Source organism: Athene cunicularia (genome assembly GCF_003259725.1).
Source record: "Athene cunicularia isolate RWA chromosome 19 unlocalized genomic scaffold, athCun1 chr19_part1, whole genome shotgun sequence".
Classification (NCBI taxonomy): domain Eukaryota; kingdom Metazoa; phylum Chordata; class Aves; order Strigiformes; family Strigidae; genus Athene; species Athene cunicularia.
The window spans coordinates 11212283-11236674 of NW_020799124.1; the positions used below are offsets into that span (position 1 = coordinate 11212283).

Genomic DNA, 24392 nt, shown 5'->3' on the forward strand with positions numbered 1-24392 from the left:
AAGGGAGCAGCTGCTCTTCGGGACACATCAGTGTATTTTAGCCTTACAGAGCATCTCTCATGGTATGAAGCCTTGGCAGTAGAAGATACAGGATTAAAACCTGTGGTCAACATTCTCTTCCCAGCAGTAACGCACTGGACCCAAGCCCATCTGAGCTCAGGGAAACAGGCTTTGACTCTCTGGGGTTTTGAGTTTTTAGCAAGTTCCATAAAAGAGCACATGGCATGGTCTGACCTTTCTCTTTGAGATCTACATGTGGTGCCCACCAACCACAACAGTTGTGGCTTTGACTTCCACTTTCAGAGGAGAAGTTCAATTCCTTTCTTTGGCATGCTGATGAGTCCTGTGCATCTGTGTTGCTCTTGAAGCGTTGATCTCAGCTCTGAACAGCCAAGGCATCTATTCAGCCAGGAGCTCTTTCTGTATTAACAGGCTTTATATATGTAAATCTATTTTCAAAGCAAAATAAACCCCCCAAATGTTCATGTATCCCTCAGAAGGAAGAAAGGGTCTCTGTTCTAATACTTTATGCAAATCTAGTTTTTGCTCTTGTACTTGGGCATGAATAAATATCAATGACTGCTTCAAATTGGGGAAAAAAGAAACTTCATCCCTCATCAAAAGAAAAAAAAAAACACTTTATTTCTATTGCATAAATAATGGTAAAATTAAAATCTTTTTATACAGAGTATATATTTACAGTAGTGTTTGGTTAGAGGAAACAGCCGATACATATGGCGTTCGGTTTTCCTTTATACATGTCTTTATACACTCAGGTAACTTGCAGTAACATAGGATTTATTTAAGTTGCATGCCAAGTTAATTTATATTAATATTTACAGTATTTTGTACAAAGTTGGGTGGGGTTTTTTTGTTTGTTTTTTGTTTTTTGTTTTTTTTTTTACCGTTATGCTGCTGACTTTGTGAGTTGTTGTCTTTAATTAAAATGTCATGTCTTTTATTAACAAGCAAAAAATGGTCAGTTTTTAACAATAAATGGTAAATGGCTTGAAAACAGTGAGGGATAAAATGATGACAAAAAGAGATGTATGTCTTAGTGAGGAACTTCCTAGAGATGAATCAGAAGGCATTGATTACTACAATCCTAGTATGGATTAAATGGCAACAGGCTGGATTCTGGGCTTATTCCAGTTTAAGCCAATTAACTCTAATGAGTTACTTCAGATTTACCCTTGACTCCAAGAGGAACTTCATCTCTCTTCTGTCCCCCACGCCAATTAAAATCTGAGAAAATAAGAGCTGCTGCATGAAGCTGAAATAACTTTGGCTCCTCTGAAAGACATGGTAGAAAACGTAATACCATTCTTGGGTTGGTGCAGTGTGAATATAGAGGCATTTATTTAAAGATTGCTGTCAAAGGGCAACCCCAGGGGCCTGATGCTGCAAACACATCAGCTGTATGGTCTGGGTTTAGTGGAACTGCTCACAAGAGAGACAAGACATGCCTGAGTGCTGGCAAGACCAGTGGGGTACCTACTAGAGCAAGCTCAACGGCTTCAAATGGGATGGTCAAATGTCTACTTGTTGGCTGATGAAGACTGAAGAGCCACTGATAAAGGAAAGACATATTATGGATCTCACCTAAAGCAACGTAAAAATAACGGTGTTTGAAGCTGCTTATTCATGATGCTGGCAGAGACTGGCCATGAACAGCTGTAGAAAATAATTGCTTGGAAAATGGCAATTTCATTTTGTAATGCTCTTCAAGGCTACAAGGTCTGCCTTGACAGAAAATAAAAAAAAAAACCTACAGTATTTTCATCATCAAGTACCAGAGTACTTCCTTTTTCTCCTTTCTCTTCCTTGTCCTCACTTCTGGGGCTGAAATTCTTTCCTCATGAAGATGTCAAATTGTGGTAGTTTATCAGACTTTTGCCACTGGAGGGGGAGGAGTTAAGTACTCTTCCAATTAAAATGTTGTTGTCAGATTTTCTGTCCATCTTGCTCTTGATGAAGCTTCTACAGTTCCTAGAGCTGCATAAAACTTCCTACTTGAACTGGAGAAAACCAAGTTCCAATCCTGATAACAACTGACGATACGGAGAGATGAAAATGTTGTGAGCCTTTTCTTTTTCTGTATTAAATTCCTGGAAAAGTAATAGGTTTTAAGTGATGCCAGGGAAATGTAATTGCACTGTCAGAACACAGTACAGTAAAATAATAGATTGAAAACCAGCAAGTTCTGTACATCTTCATCTATGGAATGTAAGCATGATTCAGAGCCAAGAAAAAAGATACTGCATCAGATTCTCATTTTAGAAGAGTTGGTTTTTCTTCTTTCAAATAGTCATCCATAAAGCAGAAACTAAATAATTTATTACACGGGTGGATAAAATAGGGAACTTCATTCTTAGTGAGCTTAATGTATTCCTCCTACTGCTTCTCTCCTCACAGATCTAAGTCTGACTTGGGACTGTGCACCTCTTGCTTTAGTGCGATGACAACCCTCTGCAGCACTGCTTGCTCCGTGCACGTGTGCACAATGTGAGGGGAGAGAGTCTTCTGTGGGAAAAGCTGACTCTCTTTGTATCAGGCACCTTGCAAAGCAGTGTGTCATGTTGAGCAGAGCCAGCACTGGACCTCGGACAGACATCACAGTCCTCTGGGTGTCCCAGGAGATGTTTTGGTCTTCTGCAGCAGGCAAAATACGCAGCGTGGGTTTTTTTTGTGAAAGAATATTCCTATGCTTTCCATGGAAAAAAGTGTTTGCCAGTAGGTACTTTGCTCATCCAAGATTGTCAAACAGACATCCAGAGTAGGATCCCTGGGAATGCCTTCTGCCTTTTCTTGATTTGCTTGCTTGCTCTCATTTCTTTTGAGAGAAGGACCGAAAAACCCCATTTACTTCACTTCAGCTTAGAGAGGTGGGTATATAAGTACATACCTTTTCTTTTGCACAGTTTCTGGAAGTCTCCCACGTAAGACAACCAATGTGCAGCCCTACCAGTGCACCATATCCAACACGTGAGCTCCCAATAACCACTGAATAGTCTGTATGAAATCTCTCCAAATCGCAAGTTGATATCCAAATATTAAGCTGTAGCTCACCTGGGAGCAATGGCAGGTAGGTGGATCTCTTACCACCTCCCACTCTTCTGCTCACAGGTGACCCTTGTCCTGGGGGTACTGTGAGCACCTTCCCTAGGACAGGGTGTCTGCTAACAGTAACTGTCATATTTGTGGATACCCATCAAACATGAAAAAGAATTACTTTGTTCTTCATCAACTCTCTTTTATTTTATATGAACTCCAACAGCATGAGGACCAAATTCACCCTAACAACCTTGTCCACCCTGTTTGATTTTTTAATTTACTGTTGATATTGCTCCTGATTGGAAATTACTTCTCAGTGGTAGATTCATTGAGAGGGTCAGGCCCCAGTGAAGTCCTTGGATGGCACAGCCTGTCATGGGCAGGAACATGCTCCCCAAGGCCACTGCCACAACCATGATGCACTTGCCCTGCCTGGTAACACCTCAGCTGCAGTTTTCTTCATGGCTGACCTTATGGTACGGCTTTGGATCTGACAGGTAAGCAATGCTCCTTCAGCAGTTTTTGCTGGAATTCATTTCTCTGTGGCCTCCAAAGTATCTTCACATGCCATGTGCTTGCCATTCCCTTGTTGGCTTCTCCAGGAACAGAAAAGCAGTACGTGCCTTCGAAACTAAAGCCAATGGTTATCAGTGATGCACCTCGGTGCCTTGCAGGAGCCATAAGCCAAATCCTTCCCATCAGAGATCAATCCCTTCATGAAGGGCCTGCCCAAAGTGTCCTCAACGAGCACAGGACAGCTTGTGTCGAGCAGTGCTTACGCTGCACTGATTTCACTTGCTCCAAAACCAAACCAAAGCCTCCCTCAAGCTAAAATGATGTCCATCTCGAAGCCTTCCCTGCCTGTCAATCTGTTTAACTGCACACATCTTTTTGTGGCTAAGCCAAAAGAGTTGTCTTCGGGGTGCTCACAATTTGCTGATAATTTTCTGAAACGCTGTCCTGGGCTGCTGGGAGCTGTTTGTCCATCCTTGGTTTGTCTGGGAGCATGTCTGCAACTGCTGTGTGTTGCTCCGACACGGTGGCACACGTCACGAACAGCGAGGGTTGCCATAGCAATATCCTTTTCATACAGAATTGCAGTGCTGAAAAGACACTTAAATTCTCATGTAACTGGCAAGAGCATAAGTTTAGTGCTTTTTCTGACAGCTCTACCTAGCACTGCTGCAGTCTGGGTATTTTTTAAAAGTATGTTAATTAGCACTTAAATAGTTTTTGGTTTTTTTTTTCTGAAAGTATGGGATGTGGGGTTTTTTATTTTTATTTCTTTGATTCTTCTACTTTCTTCCCCCTAAGCTTTTGCCATAGGTTCCAATCAAAAATTTGCTGCTCTATTTTTACCTACTGCCTGTAAAGCAACAAAAAGCCCTTTTTTTCCTTCTTGTGTTGAAGAAAAAAAAAAAAAAAAAAAAAGTAGGTAAGAGATGCTGGCTAGGAAGGATGGCAAGGTGTCAGTAGAAAGGTTGTGGGGAGAGGAAATTATTAAATGGCTTGGCCTGATCCATCCTGCATTGCCACTAGCTACCAGAAAAGCCTGACTGACTGAAGAAGAGATCTCTTCAAGACACATTTAGATGGAGAAAGGTTGCTCTAGGAAGAAAAAGGAGACCTCTAATAAGGCATGACACTGATTCATAATGGATACACTGAATTCTCTACAGAAAGAGAAAACCCTCAAACCCCCGGATCCTGTACCCAGTAAAATCAGTGGGGAGTTTTGCAATGAACTCTACTGACACCAGGCTATGGCTTTTACCAATATATTAATTATAGGTTTGGTTTTACAAATGGAGCTTCAAGGTGAAGAATCATACTGAAAAATGACTGTATTTACAAAGGTTTTTATGGAGCATGCATGTAGAAATTATGAAGCCTTCCAGAAAGCTTAAAGGAATGCAAAAGACCATCTCGTCCGTAAGGCAGCTCTTATGATTGGAGTCTGCCTGGTATTAGCTGTCAGAGGAGTGAGAAGAACATGGAAAAATGCCTGGCCTATGTGTTTTAGCTTGTGTTTCTGGGCTTAGTGAAGAGGCACTGCTCTGCCTGCTCTGCTCCGTGTTTCTGCCATCGCTGAGCAGGACTGGTGGGTTGATGCCCACCTCTCCACTCTATCTCCACCTGCCCTTGATGCCCACATTCATTCCAGCGCAGTCCCAAGGGAAAAAAAAAAAATCTTAATAAGTAACATTTAGACATTCTTTTCTGCTGCTGCCACCGTTTCACATGCCCCTGAGACCTAAAAATGTGGATGACAGTTCCCTTGAAATGATCTCAAATCTCGTTATCTGTAATGTCCAGTGCAGACCATGCTGGGAGCGTGCCTTGGCTCCCTAGCAGTGTGAATCTCACGCTCAGAGGCTGCCTAAGATTTCCCGTTGTTGTTTTTAAGTCTGCTGCTCCCCTATAGCAAACATAAATCTCTCCATCTTCTGGGAGATGTAACAATTTTTGCTGCATATTTTGCAGTTGACCTCTATTAGTCACAGCAGAACAGAAATACAGAAGTGTGTGTTTGTGAAAGGCAGAAAAAAATAACTCAGCTTCTCTGGAAAAGATGACTGTCGTCTTCGGTGATGGAGGGAGGCACCAGGAAAATGGCAGCGATGTGGAGGTGGGCGACTGACACAGACACCTAAAGGCAAAATCCAAAGCAGTCACATGAGTTTAAAGAGGTGATGGGAGACAGAACAATAAGAAGCAAATTTTCAAATCAGACTACTAAAAAAATACAGGTTAAATGTTATCAATCAAACCTGTAATCAAAGAAAGACCTGAAACGAGTCTTTGGGATGGATCCAGGCTTAAGCCGATGGCTGCTGTGTGGAATGAGGGAAGATCATGGTTTGCAGTCCCTTGGGGAGCCATCCTGCCCCATCTCGTGATACAGGAAACAGTCGTCTACATTTACAGGAGCAAGATCTCAGTGTTCCTTGGTGTTTCTGGAGCTTGCCCAGCTGGCAGGACGAAGCCACCACAACTCAAACACCCGGGTGCTTCCGTGGACCTCCCCGGGAGCGCTCCCTGTGCTGGGTCCCTGAGCACCAGCCAGGAAAGCTCTCCCACGAGGGCAAAGAAAGCAGATGTCTCCTGGGGTGACATGCAGGTGCACAGTTCATCTGAAGGTAAATGCAAGGATTTGTGTCAAGTTTAAAAGGAAAAATGCTTTCTGATGTAATCCTGGCTCCGGGCTCGCCCAGTCCTTGCACTTTCCACAGGATGTGTTGTGTCTCTAGTCTGCATCACTCTGTCTTCTCCTTGCTGCTCATTAAAATCTCTTCCAGGAAAAATAACTGACACTTGCAGGATCTGAAAGTCTGACACACTACGTAACATATGGCAGTAGGCTCTAGCTTGATTCCTCCTCTTGCTGTAGTCAGCTTTGCTTTTCAGCTTCACCCCCTTTGGAGCCTGCCCATGGGATGGTGGTGGTGGTGGGACGGCTCCTGGGAGGGACTGGAGCAGCTGCCTTGTCAAAACCACACACTACCCTGTAGGCAAAAATATAACCTCTTCCACGAGAAGGTGTCTGACATGGAGGTTTCGATGCAGATTACAGCCAGGGTATATGAAATGAAATCAATAAAAATTGTGCAGGCAAGGAGAAGGGATTTTCATCTCCGATAAGGTTACTGAAGACCAATATAGAAAGGCAAAACTGCTGGAAAGCAAATGTTGTCGAATATGCAGACAGGACGAAATAAAGGGAGTTTTAAATGGCGCTGGTGGTTGCAGAGTCAGTTGGAAGACTGTGCACAAATCTCAGAAATGCCCATGTGTGAAAACGGGTGGTGCTTCTCAAGCCCTGATTCACAGTCGGAAAAAAATGGCAAATGGACTCAACGCTACCCCATGGTCTTGTGTCAAAAGTGGCGTTTATGAAGCAAAAATAGAAAATTTGTATGATGCTGGCAAATTCTCCTCTTTTTTACTCTGAAAATACTGTACAAGGATGCTCTATCTCCCCTCTAATGCCGTAAACTCAAAGGCATGGTCATAAGGGAAAAACCAAGTGAACCTGGAGTACATGAAATAAAACAAACAGAACTTGCTTGTGGCAATGCTACGATCAACTTCCTGGGAATGTGGGCCCAGCGGAGAGCTGCGCGGAATAGTCAGTCGGCCCCTAGGTTAAAAGACAGCCCCTCTGTAATGAGTCATGAGGCTGTGCCTCCTTAAAACTGCAAAACAGGCTGCTGGATGAAAGTTTTTTCCAAGTTACCATTGCTGCTTTGAAGCAATAATTCGGGACTCCTGTATATTTTTTTTATTGCATTAGGAAACAAAACCTTTAAAGCATTAAGACAGCCCTTTTATGTCCCTGCCAAAAGGATGTAGTTGATTCACAAGACACATTACGCTGCTGGCCTCAGGCTCCTTGTCGAATGGTGCTTTATCTGCCTGCCTCTGTCTCTTTGCCGTGTGAGAGTCGGTTCGGGGGAAGCTCACCCGGTGGCATGCGCATGCATGGTCAGTTTGGTTCACAGTGTCATGGTGAGAGGCTACTCCATGCCGCTCCGCAGGATCTGGTTGGCCGCAATCAACATCACACTTATAATAAAGGCCATGGCAAATGCGCAGATAAGGCTCTTCCGTACGCAGGTCTGTCTGTTCTGCTTCTGGGCGTGCACTGCAGGGAAGACATGGCAAAGATGAGATGCTCGGACAAAGTAATGGTTTTGCTTTCCACCAGGATCAGCTGAACTCAGAAATCCTCCCTTGCCTCTGATTATTACCTTGACATAACCCTCTAGTCCACACCTCAGAGCTCCCCTGTGCCGGCCAAGTCTTATCTCTCCCTCTGGGACATTTCCAAATAAACCACCTTACCTTTCATTGCTTCCAAACCAACTTTCCTAACAGACCACCCTCTCACGATGCAGAAAGTCCTTTCTCTCTCATCTTGGCTTTTAAACCTTCAAGTGTTTTGGTTTATCTGTGTATTTCTTTTAAGCTCTTTATGAAGTTATCTCCAAAGTTCTTTAATCGGAAATACTGGTCTTCTGTGAATCCCTTAGACTCATCCAGGTCAACTGAGAATGAGCAGAGATTCAAGATGTGCTCCCTGACAACACTTAAAAAACCCACTGTGATAGTTCCCATGAGTATGCACAGTATGTCAGTCATTTTTCCAAACTTGTCTTTAGGTTTTCTGTGCCTAAGCAAAATCACACTTTTTAAGGACCTTTTCAAATGAATGCCTGCAGAATAATTGTCAAAAGAGGTGAGAGTAATTTGTAGCAATTAAAATGCAGACAAAATTGAGATTTTTAGCATTTGACTTTTTTTTTTTTTTTTAAGTTCATCAACAAGGACTCATTCTGTGACTTGCTAAAGTCAGTTCATGTCTCTGTCCTAGCCTCCCTACCTATGAATATCAGAACACTATGTGGTATTGGGGTACTGTGAAGATTAATCTGTTTGAAAGGCCTTGATATAATCACAGAAAGCCAGAAGATCCTCACGTATGGGATGGATAAGTCTGCCCTGCTGCTATGGGCAGTAATGCAGGGTCTTGTTTTGGCCTGAGAAGGGATGTACCCATTGCCTTTTTCTCATGGATGGACTTGTGATGATGGGAGACTTTCAGATGGTTGACAACAGGCTCAGAAATACAATAAACCTAAAACACAACCAGGAGAAGTCTCCAAGTGCCCATGTTTAAAAAAGTTCAGGAGAATGTTTTCAGAATATATGGAAAAAAAACCAGTTCTGATCCAGGCTTGAATCTTGTTGCACAAAAAGTGGGGAGCACTGGATGCTGCATTTTGAACACTTGTTTCATCCGCCCTCACCTCCTCTGTCCAGGATTTAGCAGTGCTTGTGTCCTAATCCCAGCTCCCACACGGTCCCCAGCATCAGCTCAGCGCCGGAGGCACAAGAAGCTCTCGTTAGGCAGCACTTTGAGCCAGACTGCCCAGGGAAACGCTGCACTACCAGCACTCCAAGGAACTTGCTATATTCTCTGCAGATAATGAAATCCCCTTACGGCAGCTCTCCTAAATTACTTTCTGCTTGCACTGCTCTACTCCTTGATTCCTCACTTGCTTTTATAATGCACACAGAATCAATACTGTGATTCTTTGGTTTTGTGCATGATGCCCCAGAACTTTCAAAAGCTTTTTAAATCGCAGCTTTAGTTATTTCTTTATTTATTTTTCTATTATTTCTGTACTTTGAAAACACTCCCAGCCAGCAGACAAAACAGTGACACAAGCCATCACAGTCAGCATTGCCATTCAGTGTGGGACTCTGGTGCTGATTACAGCAACTGGGAGCAGCACTCAAAGACTGGCCAAGGCTTTTTGTGATGGCAGCTCTCCTATTCAAAGGAAAAGAGTAAAGTATGTTCAGTGTTTCTTGTAGAAGTGTTCCTGGATTGAACAACTTCGTCAGTCTTCTGTTATACCATCAAGTCAAGATGGAGCTTTAAGGCAGGAGGATCCAGGTAAGTCGTTGCTGTTGTTCTTTACTGACTGAAGGTACACCAAACAGCCAAATAACCTACCAAATAACTCCAGACAACACGGGAAAGGTCTGCGCTGAAATGTAGAGGTGTTGCAGATGCAGAGACACCCTCTTGCTGTTGGTTGGGGCTCAGCAGGTATTACTTCAGCAAGATGAGTATTTCAGTTCCTCTGCCCTCGTACAATCCCCAAAGAGACACGCTGAAATTACTTTCTTCACTGTGAAAATGAGTATATGCTGCCCTGTGAACTGCCCTTGTAAATATGAAGACTGATCTGCACTCCCTGCTAACTGGTCAGTTTTTGCCGTCACTTCTCTCTCCAAATTCATAGATCCTTTGAGCATGGCATCTGTGCTTTTTCCTGCTGGTTTCCATAGCTGGCATTGTCTCAGGGCTGGATGCTCGGTCTGTTTTGCATTTGGCTGCCAGCAGGAGTTTTTAATACCCATGAGACTTGCTGGGGTTTGGACGAGAGCTGGTTCCTCAAGCACAGTCAGAGCCTGAAGCTCCTCTGGAGATGTCCTGGCCCCTTCTTAGGGGGGAGAACAATTCACAGGCTGTCCAATGTAAATGAGATCTCAAGAAGCAAAGGCAAATCAGGGCTGGATCATCCTGCAACTTCTCAACGTGCGGAGGACAGGCTGTCGAGGAGAACTCACCGTGGTGTCACTAATGGCACAGACAGAGCTACCAACACTGTAACTTCTCCACTAGCACACGGGGTTAATGGGTCCAGCTTGTTTCAGGGTGCATCCCTCCACCGTCTGTGGCTGCTGGGCTGGTCACCATGCCCACAGTGAGTTTGAGATGTTCAGGGTAGGCACTGAGAGCCTTCTCACCTGCAGACAAAGGCTTGCTAACGTGAACAGCTACAGTGTATTTATAGTGGCTTCTGTTATAACCCTGCCAAAGGTGAGTGATATTTGCTTTTTCTGGCTGGAGGGAGTTAATTTCTTCTTAGGATGTCATTTTTTCATTCCCAAGCCCTTAGCTGAGGAGTGGATTCTCCTGGTGACTGTATGGGGGGAGCAGGGAGGGGAGCTGCAGCAGCTCTTGTACATCCAGTTAATTTGAGTGTCAGGGCTGAGGATGAAAAACCCATGGCAGACAACACAGGTCACAGTAACCCGTCAGCACTCTCATTTGCCACAGGCTTAATGTTGAGAGTGTTTGGATAAGGGGAACTGCCAGACAAATGATTTTTGTACTATAAAATTTTGGTAGTACAACGTTGCTGCGAACAGTTGTCCTTTTCTTGTATCTCTTCTCATAAAAACATGCACTCTTCTTGGCTCTAAACTTTGTTCTCCTGCTCTAAGCATTAATAAAAATTGAGAGAAAGGCTGAAGACATAACTGTGCCTCCCTTCTGGCTGTATTCTTTATTGATTGGTCTGGTGTGGGCTGCTTGTACTAAGGAGTTGGGCATTTTCATTGCTTTGTTCTTCATCAAGAAGAAGGCAAATGAAACGCCCTAGAAATGTGTAGGAGGGAAAGTTGTAATGTAAGCCTAGATCTGACATCTTGCAAATGACTCTGATGGTTAGAGTGAACTGAACAAAATCCTGGACTTGTCCCTCACCATAATATGAATATTGTATCTGGGTTAAAGCCTGTGTGTGGTTGTGCGTGTGTGTATGAGTGTGGGAGAGAGTGATACGGTATATTGTTCACGTTGATATAGGAAGAATATTACATAGATGTAAAGACCTTGTTATGACAAGAAGCCAGGATGGCAGAATTGTGAGAATGACAGAAATTTGCATGTATTTGTACCAGCGGCGATGTTACCTGTACAACGCTGTCTGGCACCTGGCAGGGCTGAGCCAGCTAACCCCAGGTGTGGAGAACATGGGATGTCTCTGCCCACAGGATGGAGAAGGGTTTTGTGGCTTCTCTATCATGGCAAGGACACACCCAGAAGTGACACAGAGTGGAGATCCCCCATTTCAGCAAGGTACTACTGAATGTATCTGCTATGTCTCTTCGCTTAGAAGCCATTCCCAAATCTCAGTGAAAACCATTGGGGCTCATCTTGGTTTCATTCTTACCCATAATTAAAGGCACTTCAGTGGGGTGGATGAAATGAACATTAAATATAGATGTAAGCCTCTAAGCTAGTCCCTTTTTCGCTACCTTTACAGTGGAACGAAATAGGTGATTTTAAAGGTGGAATTCATCTCATCCCAAGGTAGCACCTAAAATAAGTTTGAGGAGTTATGTCCAAAAAGCATCTCCTTCACTCCATCAGTTAAGGTGACTGACTTACACAGAGTCACGTCTGTACAGCCATTTAAAGCTAGACTGAGATGCTGTTCAACCTTCATGACAGCTCTCTCTTAGTGCCATTGATCCATGCCATGAGGCCCTGTAATTTCTGCTTTTAAGCCCTGTAGGGATCTTAGTGTTTGGGAAATGGGAATGCCACGGGCACAAGTGGGTATTCAGGTAATGGCTCATCCAGTCTGGAGAGCTGCAAGGACACAACCTGCTCTCAGTCTGCCTTTTGGAAGAAATGCTCATGTCAGAGCTGCCATGGACCACAACTGTCCCCTTATTCTGGGACCTGAAGCGAAACTTTGCATCTTTGTTGACAGTGTTCAGTTGATCTTTATTCTCTGGTGCATTTGTGCGTGTGTGTCTGTATTTCTAACAACATCTAAAAAAGGGTCTGTTTTGCTTCTAGGTTCTGCCTAGCACCAGCAATGCCAACATCCCACGAGAAAAGCTGTTCTTGCTGTACTTTTGGAAGCTGGGACTTCCAAAATGAGATGCTGAGCATTTAGGTTTTCGGACCCTTTTTTTTTTTTTTTTTTTTTTTTTTCCAAGTACTGAAGCTGAAAGAAGCCTGCATGCCTCTTCCTGTGGTGACAGCTGGCGCATGTCTCCACTGAATCAGCAGGTCAGTGGGGACTAACAACTCCATTCATGTAAGTAAGAATCTCTTCCTTCAGGAGGAACCAAAAAAATGTTGCTTGGCTTGATTCAAAGAGCGTTGCTGCATGCCTCCCTCCTGCAGGCTTTTTAAAATTCATCCGTCTCTTCTACATCTTTTCTGCAGTATTTAGCAGAGGGTGAGTGTGCTGGATATAGCTGCTGAATCCCATTAATTAGCTAGGCTAAGAATTGCACTAATATGTTGATCTTTTGCTTTGTTTTAAAGATGCTTCAGTGCCTCTGCCTGGTGTCCTTTCAGAGGCTATTTGACTCTTCCGAGTATCAGAATCTCCCCCAAAATGCCTATATTGAGTGGCATTGCTGTGGTGGGAAAGCACGGTAGCTGTCCCAGGGTGACATGCACCTGAGGTTCTCTGTAGGTAACTCCCTGGAGTTTTCTGCACTTGAAATGATTTGTATCTGTTTCATTGTTCCAACCAGCAATGCTTCGGAGCAGCACAAATTCCTCTGGCCGAGAAAATACTTCTCCTAAGCTGCCTTAAAATGGAAAATATTCTGCCAGTATTAGCTCTGTTCCAAGCACAAAATCCACTGTAAAAGTTGAGGCTGTGTCTGATCCTGGTTGATGATCACTTAGTGGTCTTGTGGCACTGCTGAGAGGATGCTGTGTTAAGCAACAGCTGCCGAAGCAAATGTTTCCCTTCCTTTAGCTACCTCTGAGGTTTTCTCAGACCTTGATTTTGCAGACGCTCTCACATGTGTTGAGACGAGCTGCACTTCGGTGTACCTGTGCACCATGCTGCAGCTCCACACCAGTGGTCCCGACAGTGCCGTGCAAGAGGTGTGCAGGGCAGCAGGGTGCAGACGCACCGGCTCTGCTCCCTGCTGATGTTACAGTGCAGAGAGGACTCTCCCCAGCTGCCCCCTGGGAGCCCAGAGCAGAAGACCTTTTCTGTTTATGGAAAGACAACAGAAAACTGGTGGAGCCTAATGCAGTTTGCTAGGGCAGGACCCAGTGCCAGTAAAGCCTTTCCATGACAGGCTGAGAGAGAGATGCGTATTTCTGTAGGGAAATTGAGTCTGTCTTAGACACTCACCTCAGCGTGGGCTGCACATCTTTCTGCCTGAATCCCATCAGAGAAAGGAGGGCCATAAGGCAAAGCACCCACTAGTTCATCCTCTTGCCTGAAATCAGCTTTACTTAGACCGCGTGGAAGAAGGCTAACAGCAGCTCTTGAGCTCTCTAAGCATGTCATTGCTGCTTACTCTAAAATAACTCCATGCTAACTCCATGCATCCTTACCCATTGTATGTCATGGACAAAGCAGAAAGAGAATAATTGTACAGAAACACAGAAGCTTTCTCTCTTACCTTCAAACTCTGTTTGGCAGTTGCCAGAGTTTTCATTTAAACTCTCCTCTTCATTGATAATGATGTTCTCGATGTCTTTCATTGTTAAGTGGTCCCGGAAGGCGTGGTAGAGGATATGTTTCAGCTCTTCCAGCGTTATCCTCTGCATGTCGAACTGTGGGAAGAGGACCCAGTTAGACTCAGCCACTGGTAACAAGCATGGTACCCGAAGAAAGAGAGGCATGTGGGCATGATGCAGTTCCCTACTTGTGGTTTTTTTTTTTTTCCAACTCATTTCAACACCTCCATATAACTTTGCAAATTTTGCTCTTTTGGGTTCATTTAACACCAACAGTGTGAATGTTGCAAATGGATGTTGCTAGAGCTCTTGCCAGCTTACTTAATGCTGGTGGAGCAGTAGGGAAACACAGCCCTATGCCACAGATGGTCTTCCAGGCTGGAGATACAGCAATCCGGTATCAGTCCTGGCCATCCCAACGGAGATAAAACCCTGAGAGACTCCCCTGGTAGTGATTACACCTTGCTATGAGCCACGACCTTGAATTTGCCCTTTTTTTCCTTCTAACTCTTCAGCTGTGCCAGCGTGGTGGGCACAAGAAGAGAACACTTCCCTCTTAGGTGACTTCTGCTGTAGATCCAGTAGGTAAATGTTATTCTTACACACATCAGATATTAAAACCAGATGGTTTCTGCAGAATACGAACATTTTTCAGCAGAGGAACTTTGCACACATGTAAGGTTTGTGGTATTAATATCTGCTAATGGTGCAGAAGAGACAGCATTCACACTGGCTGGCTCGCAGCGCCAGGTGTGCAGACCAGTCTCTCTGAGCCATTGGTGCAGTCAATTAAGAAGGATGAAAATGCTCTGAGTCACTCCGAGTCTCCTCCTGAGCTGCAGATGATCACTCTGTGAACAGCATCCTGAACTCTCAGGCCTTATAGCCCCAAAGACAGGCTTGCCTACAGCACACAGTGAGCACCAGGACTTGAACACCCTCTTCTAAACTACCCAACTCTGAGAAACTTCAGAAAGGCCAGACACCTCTGGCTTAATGCTGCACTGGAGGAAAGGCAAGGCAAACTTGTGTCTGCTTCTGCAATTGAGAGCGTGGTGATAGCGTGTGATCAGACGGTGTAGCTGGCACTTTGGAACAGTGCAACAAGAAATTCTCTCTCCTTTCTCCCCATCCTGATGAGGACAAGACAAACTTTAACAGTTCTGAGCTGCTCGGTGCATTATCTAAGGCTGTCTTCCCTGACCACTGCTGCACACTGCATGGCACAGATGCAAAATCATTAATCCTCAAAGTGGTTAACTCAGAAAAACAATTACACTGTGATTAATTCTGGACCCTGAAATATTTATGCATATCTCTGTGTATAGGCAGATTAACACACAATCATCTATATTTATCCACCTGTCCTTAGGAGCACTGACTTCTACAATTCTATTTGTTTATTTCCTGCAACAATCAAAAACCTGGTGCAGAAAATCTGCACAAAAGTTGGGAGAAAAAGCCAAAGTTCCTGGGTTTGTCCCAGATGAGTTATCTGAAAAGCAAGTCTGGTGGGTTTGGTGGTTTTGCTGCTGTCCTTGTTCTTCAGTGATTCGGCATTCACGCCACCCAGCTAAAAATAGCGAGCACACAATTGTCACCAGTGGCTCCTCCTTGCACAGTTCAAAGCTGGATTGCAAATCCCCCTGGTATTTAGTCACAAATTTCCAGCCTGCTTTGTTGTGCTTGAGGAAATTTCACCACCCGTATTCTGCTTTCTTTAATGTTAAAAGTGCAAGTAAAATTGAGCAGCTGTGTACTTCACTACCAGCATGATTACAAAAAGCGTTTCTCTTGGCAACAAGAGGTGTGGAAATGGGGGTTAATTCATATGGTTGCCTTACAGTGGTGCTGGGAGGTGTCATTAGTGGAGGTTTGCAGAGTGCCTTGAGGCTGTCCGGGGTCTGCAGCTCTCCCCGTCAGCTTCCTGCAGCGCTGATTGCACACCAGCACCATGGAGGTAAAAGCAATGATTTCTCACCTACCACCCGATCCTGCATCCCTTTGGGGTCTTTGCCTTGGGGAAACTCAAACCTGAACTTGAGCCCCAGCAACTTCCTGAACCCACCCATATGCCAAACCCATAATTTCATCCTAGTGGTCCCTTCATATCGGCAGGAGCAGCCCATCTGCATGTGGTTACCCCATCCCGTCTCATCAGGGTGTAATGTTCAACCTGTGCTAAGAGTTTTCTTCCTGTTCCTGGCTCAGGGACAGTTCTCTCAGGCCAATACAAACTTTTTTTTTGCTGCAGTTTATGGGCTTGTCTTTTCCCCGTTCTGGGAAAAGCATTTCTAGAAGCTGTCCAAAACCTGTGTTCACCCATCACCAGATGGATGCTCACCCCTGTGAGTGCCCAGAGCCATGTCTCTGAGACCTGCTCTTTACTTCCATTCTTTTTTGAGAATATCTGAAGGGGTGTGTGAGCCTCCTTAAGATTTACTTACTAGAAGTGCTCACATACTTTATATGGGTAGGGTAGCTGAGGATGAGGGACCTCTGATATGTGCATCTTGTCACTGTGGAGAGTAAAAGACAATAAACTGCTTCAGGATCTGCCTCACTATGTCTCAAGATTATTTCGTTGGAAGAACAACACCTCCAGAACAACCCCTTGCCCCTTCACATCTGCCTCCAGAGCTACAGGTATGAAAACTCACCTTGGGATATGCCACTGCCTATGTGGCTCCTTTTCTCTCACTCTTAGAAGTCTTTGCTGGTCTCCGTCTACACTAGCATTGTCACTAACAATGTTTCGCAGAGCCTACTGTGATGCCACCTGCAGCTTTGCTTCAAGCTACCTGGATTACAGACATAACCATGATTATTGTCTAATCTTAACAACGTGGAAACAGTAATGATTTGTGGGGCTTTGGGTCTTCCTGTACTGGTTAATCTATCTAGTGGGAAATATCTATTCACTTGACAAATATCCATCTGTTACTGCTTCTCCAGCTCTTGCTTTTAAGCTTTATGCTAATACAGGGAGAAATATTGTTTTTATTGTTCCATTGTCATTTTGCCTATTAGGAAGAGGAACCATCTCAGACGGAGTTTGAAATCACCTTGTTGGCTCACGTACTGAGTTTTTGGCCTGTTGGCAAGCATATGGTCATTGCTCCTGCTTCACTCTACAGTCCGGTACTTTCATGCAGGAGGCATATCCTCTGTTAGGGATGTATCAGCACAGGAGTTTGTCCAGCATGGGCTCAAGCTTGGTGCAGCTAGAGACAAAACTTTGCATTGGGCTTGGGCTCCCAGGGAATTCCTGTTATTATTGCTCTCCAATCTGGCAGTTTCCCTGATTCACTTTTCAATTACTCTGGCTTTTTATTGTTGCAAAGACAGTAACCAGGGAGTAACTTTTAACTTTTATTGGCTCCACTGAGAGGAAAACTGTGACTGTTGCAAGCTGAAAACTTTCTGTAGGATTTATAATTAGAAGAAATCAATAATGCTGCTTCTGATCTGGTGCTCTTGCAATACTCTGTAAGCAGTGATATAGAAACAAACTGTGCCTAATGCCCCAAGTGATGCAGTGAGTGCCCTGAAGGAAAACTTGCACTTGTACAGGTATGTTTGGCTTCTATGAAGAGCACCAGGAATTGTCCACTGATGGGCCTCAGTAACTGCTCCGCAGAAACATCTCCTGGAGTTGGAGGATGCTGTCCCAAGAGACACCTGCAAGGGAAAGTGGACCTGATCCAATCCAGCCTGTAACTTCCTGAGTCCTCCTTGATTTAAATTTCCTGCCAGGAATGAAAGCAGAGTCCCTACCAGTTCCTTCAATCTCCCTATCCTCAGGTTCCAAAATTTGCAGCTGATTGACAGCTGCCATGCCTGCAGAGCTCTACTTTCACTCCTGGCACCTTCTTCAGATACGTCTTGTGTCCTACCTGGGATGGTGTCCTTCTGCTTTAGGCAGGGGGGGGTGAACCTATGGGAAGAGCTTGTCTCTTTGAAGAGTTAAGTGCTAAAATATTACTTATGATAATTTCCTTTAATATCACCTCTGCTTTTAAAAAGAGAGTGGGAGGTTCCTCTCTTGAATCTTAAGTTCATCTCACTGCTGTGCAGACAGGGTGATGCCAGGCTACGATCCTGCAGCAAAGTGAGCGGGGCTACTGTGGTGACCTGCAAGATCTTTCGAAGCCACATCAATAAAAATGCTCTTCTCAACAAGAGATGGGACTGGCTCCTTTGGCAGTGATGGTTTTAGCTAGGAAAGCACTTGGATACTTATTTTTCCTGACCCTACTGGGCACAGGTTTTCCATGTAAATCATCTAAAAAAGTCATCTTGGGCCGTTGAGGGCTCCAAGTGGAGACTGACTCAGCAGCAAGAGAGCAGGATGTTGAATGGTGCTTTTGAAAATCAGGTCTGCAAAACCAAAAACTTCACAGAATCACAGAATCATTTAGGTTGGAAAAGGCCCTTAAGATCACTGAGTCCAACCACTGACCTAACACTGCCAATTCCACCACTAAACCATGTCCCCAAGCACCATGTCTGCGTTTCACAGATTGCTTGTTTGGGGCAGCCCTTGATTTGCTTTGCTCTCAGACTGATTGCATGGCAGGACACGGGTGTTTTGAATACCTGCAAGGCACATGCAGACTGGCTCTGCCCACACTTGCAGCCAACTGCCACAACAGGGGATGTGGCCCAAAAGACTCTGCAGAGCAGCTGGGCTTTGTGCTGTACTAACCACAGTCACATCGTTTCTGGGTGGCTCTGAACACTCTGAATGCTCACAGCAGACTGTGCAGCTGTTCCTTTAGTCAGACGGGCTTTGAGCTCATAAACTACTGATCTGGGACTTTTCCATAGGACCAGTGTTTCATGTTGGCCATATATTAAAGCGCACAGCCCCAGTGTGCTCCACGCAGAATCTAATGCATTCCCATCTCTGCCTGGGGGCTGGATGAATGGCCATTTTGTACTGACTGTACCTCACAGATAAGCTCAGCCACAGAAAATTTATAACGAGAGGAACACAGCGTATGCTGGAGAAGCCAGGAGTCTGGAGGGGCAGGGAGACCATGCAGAAAGGGAGCGAGCTCCTGCAAGCGAAGCTGTGTTTGGAGATGGGAGCTGCTGCACTGTGAAGGCTGAAGGACTCACTGCTCGTGCCTAAGGGGTAGCAAGTGCTGTTTCAATCCACAGCAGTGTGGCAGGACCCCACTGATGTAAAAGTGCCTCGATGAGCTTTTATATATATATAAAAAGTACTGTCTTATTATATATATAATAAAGTATAAAATGTGTGTGTGTGTGTGTATATATATATATATATATATATATATATATATATATAAAAATATGTGGGAACATATGAAATATTTTCTGAATGTCCAGACATACACCCCCTCCAAATCTGAAGATTCCTCATTATATATTTTTCTATCAAAAAACCCAAGCTACTAAAGGGAGAACATTTGCCAGCCTGAGACCTGGAGCGACTCTCACAGCTCCCCCAGGACCGAGGGACAAACCCATTTTGCAGCCTGTAGCATGCTACCGGTTTTAAAGCAGCAATGATTTCTTTCCATGTTCCTCCACATCATGACTACCATTACAGCAGAGCTAATTTCCTCTACCCACCCACCCTCGCTGGCCCACACAGCTGCTGAAGGAGGGGTGGGAGTCCTACAGCACCAGCAATGAAAGCACAGAAGATATATTTTGCTCTGCTCCATACACATGTCCCTGTTGAGGCTGGCTGTGTCTCTGTGCTATAAGCTGAAGATGGGGTGGTGCCTTCCTCTTTCATTTCCCCATCACTACCTCTTTTTGCTCTTCCACCACTTGCTCCATGCCAGTGCACTTGTGTTTATGGCCCAGGGTGAAGCATGCAGAGGGCCTCAGGGCTGCTCTGTGGGCTGTGGCAGGGCCTGGGGTTGTTCCCACGTGTGCACATGCACTTTGTCTATCTGGGGACCACGTCCAGCCATCTGTGGGGGCCTCACACCACCCTGCTGACAGCACCCTTGTCCCAGCTTGCTGCCCTTTCATGGTGGGCAGGACATAGAAGAGGGAGCAGTGCAAGGGAGAGCATGTGCTTCTCCCTGCACCTAGTGCAATATTCACCCCCCACCTCCTTTCAGTTTAGGCGGGTGGCTCTACTGCTGGGAAAAGCCTCCTGTGAGTGGGCTGAAGTGTGATAATCCTTAGCAAAGACCAGAGCGGGCCACCTGCCCCTTCATACTGTCAGCTCCCCTGTAAGGAGTATCATTTAGGGTAAGAGAAGCAAACAAATGTCCTCACCCTAAACTGGGGCTGTTGTGGGAGTGGAGCAAACAGCACCTTTCCCTTGGAATGCCCGTTGCAGGCAGACAGCCTGGCAGGATAGTCAGAGCATGCTGTCACCCTGCCAAGATCAGCTCGAGGCCCTGGATGTCCTGTCTGCCACATGGCCACCGTGCAGGGCTCTGTCACCATCCCAGCACACAGGCAGAGAAGGGGCTTTTTGCAGGACAACACATACAAATTCTGCCTTGGCAGCTCCCAGCTGCCTCCAACAATCCCCACTAGCCTGTAAGAGGGAGCAGAGCTCCATGCATCGACACATCATCTCCTCCTCCCGGGAGATGATGTTGCACAGCTCTGCTCCTGCAGAAAGATGTGGTCTGTCCTGCCAGGGGTTGGAGCCCAGGTCAAAGTGCCCTGCTTGCCCTGGGTGACAGCATGCTCTGACTATCCTGCAGCGCGCCCACAGGGTGTTTCTCTATCCCGCTCTCCCATCCCTCACAGGGAGCGTGAGGCTGCGCTTGGCCCCATCTGTACATACCCACTCCCAGTGCCAGGAGCGTGCAGGAACCAGTGCCCCTATAGAAATAATCTTACACGCTTACCCACACGGTGGCTGGGGCTGTGTGACACAAGTGCCTGTCTGCTTGCGCGAGCTGTCTCCATGTCGGTGGGATGTGCCCAGGCCACCTTGCCCTGCAACTATCCCAGCACCCCGCTGCTTGGGAGAGGTTCTTCACCCTACCCTGGGCTTAGGGTGGCTGTCATCCAGGTACCACTTGCTCACACAGCTTTCAGGAACCGCCAGCTTCCCTGATGCTGCATCGGAGCACTTCACCTGCTGGGGAGCGGGAAGGGGTAACAAGCTCATTTCCATAGTAACGGGCTCGTTCCTGTGCTGGCTAGCAGGAGATTGCTCCATTCTTCCTGGCAGCTTTGTCAGCAGGGAATCATACGCACATTGAGAAATTAAAATCAGATTTAAATGCATATTCACAGCACCCTTAGTCCCAAGCTCTGGCCTAAATTGGCACTATGAAATGGTGTGGCATTCAAAACTAATCTGGCCCATCAGTAACCCAGTGTGTGTCCCTCCAGCCACCCCACAGCCCACATGAGTCTGTTGAGGAGCACTGTTGGGATGGCTGCAGCTCTGTGAGAGGCACCAACATCTGTAGATTACAAACTGTTCTGTGTAGGGGTCAAAACAACCTCTTTTGACAGCTTGTCTGGGTGGAACAAGACCATGCCAAAGAGCGGTGGCCTCTGAAAAAGGGTGTATGGGGTAAGAATGTGTGAGCTGTCTCCTGTGTGTCTGCCAGCCTGAAACCCAGGGCAGGAAAGTCCTGCACACCCCTCCTCAGCGCTCGGGATAAGTGTGAGAGATTCTGGGTGCTCCTCGGGGGCTGGGGAGCTGAACAAGGGGGTCAAGGTGGCCCAAGCTGGTGCTCAGCATAGGAAACCTGTCTGACTGTACAGACGAGGAAGAGAAAGAATAAGTAAAAATGAAAGACAGAACAGATGCTCTGAGAGCACAAATACCCAGAAACTCCTTGTTAACCTTCTAGAAATGTTTTGGAGACAGCCCTGAGCCATGTATCAGAGGCAAAAGGCTGTCCACCTTGAAGAGGCCACATAGGCTCACTGTGGGCAATGTGCCTGGCGAGGATTAGCACTGCTGGGGTGCCCTCCCCAGCTCCCCGCTGGGGAACTGCAGGCTGACACACCTGCCTGCCCCCCATCCCCACCCGTACCATCCACATCCACATCCCCCCACCTGGAACTGATGCACAACCAGGCACCCGTTCAGGTTTTGACAGCTTGGCATTTTCCCATGCAGAAAATAACATTTCATCTTTAAAACCCCCACAACTCAGTCCAATGCTAAATATAATGAAAAAAATCACCTTTGGCCTGCACAGTGGGGATGGAGATGGGTTCCTCACTCCATCCTGCTGCTTGCAGGCTGCACTGAGAGCTCTGAGCTGCTGGCTCAGCACCATCTAGTGCACTGGTGCACCCTTCCCTGGGCACTTACAACTGCACCACTGGAATAAGGCAGCAAACAATATTGAAAAACATTTTCAAAGCTCCTACAGAGCTACATAGCCCAGAACTGGGAGCCTATAGCCAGACTGAGTGCCCTGCACCTCTCTCCTGCTCTCTTTGGGAAGGTCCCACATGTCCCTTTGTCCCAGTGGTCAGGATGTTTCAAATATAATTTTCTAAATGCTGGTGCTGCTGCTTCTTATTTCTTTATTACTTTCTCACCCCTATTCCTACATGTTGTTCATTCAGCGAGAGTCAAGCTAAGGTCTTTTACACTTGTCTTCCTGACAAGGATGACTATTTGCTGCTTTCCCCATGTACTGTCCTGTTCCCTGCACATCTCCGTATTTGATTATAGCTGCTGCTAACAGCTCTGACATCCACACTGTCACATGCTACTTTGTCTCTCAGAGTTACTCAGCAAACTAATATTTGACAAGCTAAAATATAGGGTTGTCCCAGCTCACACCCAAATGCTTGCTAGGGCATGACTACAGAGCAGGGGTTGGGGAGGGGTGGGTGCCCCCCATGAGCCCTATGTGCTTAGTGCTCACAACTGTTTCCTCCCATGGTCCCTCACCAGTGCCCCAAAGGTGGCATTAGCTTTGCTTGCCATGTCCCCATCTGTACCCAGCACGGGTTTAGAGCATCCTTTAAACCTTCTGGCTACATGACACATGATTCCTGGGACATGAGTCAGTGCACCCAGTGCGTTTCTAAAATGAACCCATGAAGACACTGTCGTTTGGGTCTGGTGATGGAAAACACTCTTGTCAGCTGGTCTGTGAAGAAATCCTCTTGTACAGCTCTGGCTGTGCAAGAATGAACCTCTTGAGACACAGTGCCCTCTGCTAGGTCTCACCATCTGGTGAGGCTGGTGCCATCCTTTGCTAGATCCAGACTTTTAACTCTCTGGAGTGATGTTTTAAGCAGGGGAGTGGGTCATTGGCTTTGCCTCTGCACTGATCTCCTCACTTCACAGCTGGGATATAATGGCTATTAAACTGGGCTAAGATAAATAGGCCCCCTGATAGGTAATCCGCAGTAACACCTCCATAGAAAACACAGTAGGAATATTAATCCTGGGCCCATTCAATTAACTTTAAATAGTTTAACTAAAACATGGAGAAGTGATGGTTTTGTTGGTTTTGGTTTTGTTTTGTTTTTTGGGGTTTTTTTTTTTAATTAGAGAATGCTCTCAGGCTGAAGTACAAATTAAAAGGCTCTAACAATTTCTTTTGCCTAGTTTTAAAGCTCCCAGGCCCTGACAACAGGCTCCTGGTCTGATCCCAATCAAAGTGCATACATAAATTGGTCTGCAACATCTTGACCTTTGATGAGAGGCCTGTGGGAGCCTCTCAGAGGAGCAAACCTGCAAGATTTAATTAGGGCTAAAGCTGTAAATTCCCATTTGGGAACAAGTGCCTTCAGTCTTCATACCCCACAGATACGGAGTTTCTAATGGATTCATCTCCCCAGCACAAATCCATCAGTGAGATGAGGTGAAACGTGCTCTGGGCTGTGTGTCCTGCTGAGGGTAGCGGATTTTAGTTAGTCCTGTTCCCACCCCTTTCACTTGATGAGAGAACAACAAGGGTTTTTCGTGACAGGTTACTATGTAGGGTGTGCCAAAACCCCACATTTTGCAAGAAAAAAAAAGAGTCTTCATTCTTTGCCCCACAAGATGCTCCACCATCAGTGGGAGGGCAGAGGGGTCTGCAGCCCGGAGGGGACAGTGGCTCCTGTGTCTGGCTGTGCTGGGTAAGATGTATTTATGTCTTGATCTAGACATGCACCAAGCAAGGATGTGAGGGGACTTTGATCTGCGTTAGCTACTCCAGAGCTAAAGCTCGTGCCATGTGAGGTGCCAGCAAAGCAGCTTCACAGACCTGCAGCATGGGCTATTGCTTTTTGACAATAGCGATAAACCTGACACCCAGCAAGCACAGAAGGATTATGGAGTGAGGGAAAGCCAACATCTAGGAAAAATAACCTGTCGTATCTGCTTCACAAAACAGATTGAATTCGACCCACTGCTCTTCTCCCCATTTTTTGCACACAGCCTCAGGCAGCATCACTGCCTGGAGAAGCGATCTTTAATCTGCCTCTGAATTAGATCAGGCAGTAGAAACCCGAGCGAAGTAAATGAATCGGCCGTGCAGCCCTGCTGCCGAATGTCTCCTGAAAGCCTTTAGCCAAAGGAAACCAATTTTTTACTTAACAGTTACAA

General features: G+C 45.8%; 1 protein-coding gene across 4 annotated transcripts in view; it reads right to left on the reverse strand.

The window, feature by feature from the left end:
* Positions 1-617: 617 nt before the first annotated feature.
* CALN1 (calneuron 1) overlaps positions 618-24392 on the reverse strand; it is a 128746-nt gene continuing 104971 nt past the window's right edge. Inside the window, exons 5-7 of one of the 4 annotated variants that reach the window (XR_003399739.1) lie at positions 13807-13960; positions 5844-7699; positions 618-5704 (exon numbers count right to left, since the gene is read on the reverse strand). Coding sequence is in view for 1 of the 4 variants with exons in the window: in XM_026861603.1 (XP_026717404.1) it covers positions 7572-7699; positions 13807-13960 (282 nt within the window). In the remaining 3 variants the exon portion in view is untranslated. Of the gene's footprint in view, positions 7700-13806; positions 13961-24392 lie in introns of all 4 variants that reach the window. The other 3 variants (XR_003399740.1, XR_003399738.1, XM_026861603.1) reach the window with 3 other exon arrangements.